Source organism: Alligator sinensis, unplaced genomic scaffold, assembly GCF_000455745.1.
Source record: "Alligator sinensis unplaced genomic scaffold, ASM45574v1 scaffold651_1, whole genome shotgun sequence".
Classification (NCBI taxonomy): Eukaryota; Metazoa; Chordata; order Crocodylia; family Alligatoridae; genus Alligator; species Alligator sinensis.
In genome coordinates, this window is record NW_005842014.1 from 1,189,284 (window position 1) to 1,195,283 (window position 6,000).

At 44.1% G+C, this 6,000-nt stretch overlaps 1 protein-coding gene across 2 annotated transcripts in view; it reads left to right on the plus strand.

The window, feature by feature from the left end:
* WISP1 (WNT1 inducible signaling pathway protein 1) overlaps window positions 1–5,941 on the plus strand; it is a 52,976-nt gene extending 47,035 nt beyond the window's left edge. For both annotated transcript variants that reach the window (XM_006021983.2, XM_006021984.2), the window contains 2 exons: window positions 1,960–2,153; window positions 3,878–5,941. In XM_006021983.2, coding sequence (XP_006022045.1) covers window positions 1,960–2,153; window positions 3,878–4,177 — 494 coding nt within the window. In that variant the 3' untranslated portion in view covers window positions 4,178–5,941. The remainder of the gene's footprint in view (window positions 1–1,959; window positions 2,154–3,877) is intronic.
* Window positions 5,942–6,000: the final 59 nt, after the last annotated feature.

Sequence of the window (6,000 nt, forward strand, 5' to 3'; positions counted from 1 at the left end):
TCAATTAGGTCTCAGTAAGGACACTGTGTGGAGATGAGGGGGAGACAAAACTTGAGTTTAGTAGAAAAGCAGAGTCAAGCAGAATGTGGACCTCTTCTTGGGCCTTGAGGGTATATTAACAACCTTTGCAGCAGCAGGACTTTGGCTGCTGTGGCCCCCCTGCTTTACCAGTGGCAGATTAGGGTGTTATGTCTTCTGTTGTGTCAGGGTTGACAGTGTAGATTTGCTAAGAGGCTAGAAAATGGATTTGTATAGGATGGTCTGGATAAGGATGATCCTGACTCAGGCAGAGGTTCAACTAGATGACTTCTCAAGGTCCCTTCCAGCTCTACTTGTCTATGACTAGAATCAAAGCATCAGAAAATTCGGGTTGGAAGGGACCTCAGAAGGTCATCTAGTCCAACCCCCTGCTCATCGCAGGGCCATCCCCATCTATATCATCCCAGCCAAGGCTTTGTCTAACTGGGTCTTAAAAACCTCCAAGGATGGAGAGTCCACAACCTCTCTGGGTAACCTCTTCCAGTGTTTTATCCAATCTAAACTTCCCTTGCTGCAACTTAAGACTGTTTGTTGCTTGTTCTGTCATCTGCCACCATTGAGAACAGTCCATCTCCATCCTCTTTTGAATCCCCACCTTCAGGTAGTAGAAGGCTGCTATTAAATCCCCCGTCCATCTTCTCTTCTGCAGACTAAATAAACCCAGTTCCCTCAGCCTTTCCTTATAAGCCATGTGCCCCAGCCCCCGAACCATTTTTGTTGCCCTCTGCTGGACTCTCTCCAATTTGTCCACATCCTTTCTGTAGTGAGGGGCCCAAAACTGGACACAGTACTACAGATGTGGCCTCACCAGTGCAGAAGAAAGCAGAATAATTACTTCCCTCGATATGGTGGCAATGCCCCTACTAATGCTGCCCAGTATGCTGCTAGGCTTCTTCACAGCAAGGGCACACTGCTGGCTCATATTCAGCTTATTGTCCACTGTAACCCTCAGGTCCTTTTCTGCGGAGCTACTGCCCAGCCAGTCAGTCCCTGGGCGGTAGCAGTGCATGGGATTGTTTTGCACTTTCCACTTGTCCTTGCTGAATCGCATGAGCTTTATTTTGGCCCAATCCTCCAATTTGTCACCCTGAACCCTAGCCCTAACCTCCAGTGTATCTACTACTCCTCCCAGCTTGGTGTCATCCAGAAACTTGCTAAGGATGCAACCCATCCCATCTTCCAGATCATTAAAGAAGATACTGAACAAAACCGGTCCCAGGACCGACCTCTGGGGCACTCCACTTGATACTGACTGCCAGCTAGACATTGAGCCATTGATTACTACTCACTGAGCCCAACAATCCAGCCAGCTTTCTATCCACCTTGCAGTCCATTCATCCAACCCAGACTTCCTCAGCTTGCTTGCAAGAACGCTGTGGGAGATGGTATCAAAAGCCTTGGTAAAGTCAAGGTATAGTATGTCCACTGCTTTCCCTATATCCATGGAGCCAGTCATCTCATCATAGAAGGCAATGAGGTTGGTCAAGCATGACTTGCTCTTGGTGAATCCGTGCTGACTGTTCCTAATCACCTTCTTCTCCTCCAAGTGCTTAGAAATGGATTCTTTGAGAATCTGCTCCATGATTTTTCTGGGGACTGAGATGAGGCTGACTGGTCTGTAGTTTCCTGGATCCTCCTTCTTCCCATTTTTAAAAATGGGCATTATATTTGTCCTTTTCCAGTAGTCTGGGACCTCCCCCTTTTGCCACGAGTTTTCTAAGATAATGGCCAATGGCTCTGCAATCACATCAGCCAATTCCCTCAGCACCTTTGGATGCATTGCATCCGGCCCCATGGATGCTATGTCCATTCAATGCAATTATTCATTGGTTTATTGGCCTAACTATAGAGCGAGACCTAGAAGGGACATGTGTGTAGAAACCTGTCCCAATGAGTAATGAATGTTAATCTGTTCCATAGCTTACGCGGGAGAGAATGAATCCTGGCAGAAGAACTGCATTGTTCACACCTCGTCCTGGAGCCCCTGCTCGAAGACCTGCGGGCTGGGGATAGCAACAAGAATTTCCAATGATAACCCGCAGTGCCAGCTCATGAAAGAAAGTCGCCTCTGCAACTTGCGGCCGTGTGAAGCGGATATAACCAAACACATTAAGGTAGGACCACTTCCCAGCTTCTCTTCCAGGTCACTGATTGGCCAAAAACATGCTGTGTGCGCGCCCTGGGAGGGCTGCCCTTTGGAAAGCGTGATGGTGACCTTTTGCAAACAAAAGTGATGGGAATGCCATGATTAGCAAATGCATGCTTTGACCTAAATGCATTCTGGCTGAGGGGGGGGTAGGTCAGCATGTCTCCACATACCACCAGCAACTCTATTCATATCCTGGATATGAACAACTCCCATTGTGGGAGGATTGCTTAAAGCCACTCAGGAGCCCCTGGAAGTGACAGCAGCATAGGCGCCTGTGCCAATCACTAGTTCAGATTCGCCCATAACTCAGCTAACAAAAAGCCTGATGGGAAGCTGCGAGGCATCTTTCTATGTAGCTATAACTGTGGAAACTTTCCGCCTGCAACCAGGGAGGGATGGGGGAAGTACATTTCCAGGTGCATAAATCCATGTGACCTTCCAAATGAGGGATGTGTAAAGTAGTCTATGACTGATGACATTCAAAGTCCTGAAAATTAAAGGGAGGGGAGGGGGGTTGCATTTGCTTTGATTTGTGTGAATGAGGTCAATCTTCCAACAAAAGTGAACTTTGAATATTTTTCCCTGGTCAGTGGTGAGACCAGCTTTCTTTTGAGAAGTTTCTTCCTTTCCTCCCTGAAGAATCAGTTTGATTCTTGAATCCACAATGCAAATGGTAAATGGTCCATGCCTTCAGGCTAAATTTGTCATTTGGTGAATAATTCAGGATGGCAAGATTTGGGGGTCTTACATTGGTTCAAAACAAAAATGAGCTTGTGTTTTACTGAGAAGCATGGCCAAAGCCGCGCAATCTTTCTGCTGATACCTGTCCTCATAGCTTGAAATTAAGCTGTAAGTAACGTTTAAGTGGCACATACACATTTGTTCTGGACCTTCAAGCTGGGCTGAAATGTGGTGTAACAATGCTAACCTAATAAAACAGATGAGAACTGCTAATTACAGCTGGTTGAAGGTTTTCCATTGTGTTTTTATCAGAAATTGAATGCGTCATGGAAAAACAACATTTTAATATTTTTTTCCTACAATTTTTGATAGGGAAGTGTTATTAAGTGAAACTTTTTTTTTAGATTTGACTGAGTTTAGTTTTCAAAATTTTGAACACATGCTTTGTTCCTCCAAAATGAATTACGTCCACAGGTTGGTTGGATTTTTTTTTAACTCATCTTTTCCTGCTCCAACTCTTCAGCCAACCTGATCACCTTGGAAAAAAAGAAGATTAAATGACAAAGGGAAAAAGAAAAGTCTGCCACTTGATGACTTTGCCAAAGTTGGGGAAGTTTTGCAAAGTTGAACTTGGACATTAAACAAACTGAGGGGGAAAAAAAGGAAAAATACTAACCTTGGATATTATTTATTCATGTTATTGCACTCAGTGATAGAAAAGGAGAATGGGAGGGAATGACATTTCAAAACTAAAAAAGAATTGGAAATATATTCTATAAAAATAAATGCAAACGAATCCCATTTTGAATCCTAAGAAATGGAAGCGAGTCAGAAATGTCATTGTTTTTCACCATTTACATTTACATTTCTGACAGGATTTACTGCTAACATAAAGGAAGTGTTAGTGCTTGGAAGAAGGTAGCTAAGGCAGATAGAAAAAGACAATTAAGATTCATGAACAAAGAATTTAATCTTTATCTCTCTTTCTGCCCTCCCACCCTGATCTAGCCTGGGAAGAAATGCTTGGCTGTCTATAGAGCTGATGAACCGATGAACTACACCATTTCAGGCTGCGTGAGCAAAAAAACATACAGACCAAAATACTGTGGGGTCTGCACAGACGACAGGTGTTGCACACCCTACAAGTCAAAGACCATTGAAGTGAGTTTTGAGTGCCCAGGCGGAACTGGGTTTTCCTGGAAAATCATGTGGATCAACGCTTGCTTTTGCAACCTGAACTGCAAGAACCCCAATGACATCTTTGCTGATTTGGCACATTACCATGATTACTCCGAGATTGCTAATTAAATTGGCTGAATGCTGGAATGACCCATTGCTCTGATTTTACAGAGGTTTTAAAATAAAAAAAAAAAAAAAAGAAAATCTTTCATCCGGTGCTAATGTAACATTTTGTTTTTCCAAGCAGGAAGGTAAAATCCCCTTTGCTCAGCACATTATTATTATTATTATTTTGTAGAGATTTTAGATGTGCAGAGTAGCAACCTTCCATCTGTTAACAATGGCCAGAGCCCCCTTTCATTAATCACATGCCAAGTAATCAAATGTAACCATGTTTCTCAGATCCCATGACTTAAACAACACAAGTGTTAGCATTGATCTGCTGTGGATGGCAACAATATTAAAAGAGCAGCAAAGAAACTAATTCCCGAAGGCTGCATCTACACTAGAGAAATAAGTATGTGGGTTTACTGCAATGGTACAGCTTAACCAGTGGGCTATGCTCCGGTTTTTTCACTGTCCTCTCAAGAAAACCTCTGCTCCAAGGTGCAAAATGGGTAACACCACTTTGGCCCAGATTTTGGCCGACCTCAAGCCAAAGCCAATATAACTGAGCTCACCCCAAAGAACATCATGTTCTACTTCTGTTTGGAGCACACCGTATGGTTAAATCCCTGGGAGGAAGGACTTGAAGAGAACGACATTTCTCCAACTTGCCTAGATGGAGATTCCCTCACCTTATGCCACTCACCAGCCCCAAGATCCTTTATGCAACGATTATTGCTTAAATTAGCTGCAGGGCCTGCCAGAGCACTTCTGGATTGCTAGGAAGCCATGAGGAGGTCCTCATAAAGCCCTTGTACTTCTGATCTCAGCCCCAGAACCCTAGCAATCTGGCTGCACTGAATCCAAGGTGATCACCGCCAATACAGTGGCTCTCCAGGGAAGATAATACAGCACTGCATTTCATTTCTGCTCCCAGGAGAGCTTCACCAAGCTGTGGGAAGCAAGCATGCGTGTCTTCTCCATGTGAGCTCCATAGAGCAATCACATGGAGCCCAGGGAGGAGTGAAGCAGAATAGTACCACTGAGGTCTGGTAAGCCTTTCCTTCCCTCCGGCCATGGTCAGCTTTAGGTATGGAAGCTGCAGTGCCCCTTCTCCATGCCATTACCCACAGGCAATGCTAATCTCTGAAGCCTGGTTCTCATCCGCATGTTATGTGGAATTGAAAGCCCTTTTCTACAGCATGGAGTAGGTGTAATCTTCATGGAAGTGTGACCTACAGGCTTGTTATCTGCTCCACCGAAGAGTGTAGATGAGTGGAGCAGAAATCTAGGGCCCAGCTGACTAGGGCACAGCATCAGGTGCTGGCTGTTGGCTAAAAATTAAAGTAAAAATCTATGTGAAATTCTGCAAAAGGAGTTAGAAGCCCAAATGCTGCACGTGCCAAGAACTGGCCTGTCACTAGCAAAATGGGTAGTAAAGTCATTCATCACTGAAGTATATTGAAGGCTTTTCCCTGAACTTGCAGTATGCACTTTAGAGGATGCAGACTGACTGGATCAGTTACTGATTTTCACATGAGTTTAACTCTTCCAGTCAGATGAAGAGACAGTGGGGATGGTGAGGAGGTCAGGGTAAATTAGCCAGAGGGAAAATAAGCATCTTTCCCCCTGCGCTACTCTTATGTTTCCTACTATTGCTAGCCACACAATATAATTCCTATGTAAAATATATATAGATAAATGTATTCCTTACACACTTCCACCGAAGGTAAACTGAGCTCCAGAGGTTTTTCCTAAGCATGACCAAAATGGGGATGAACATTTCTCATAGACAGAAATTCAAAGGGAGAGATTTTTTTTCTGCACTGTACATAGTCAGCTGAAGA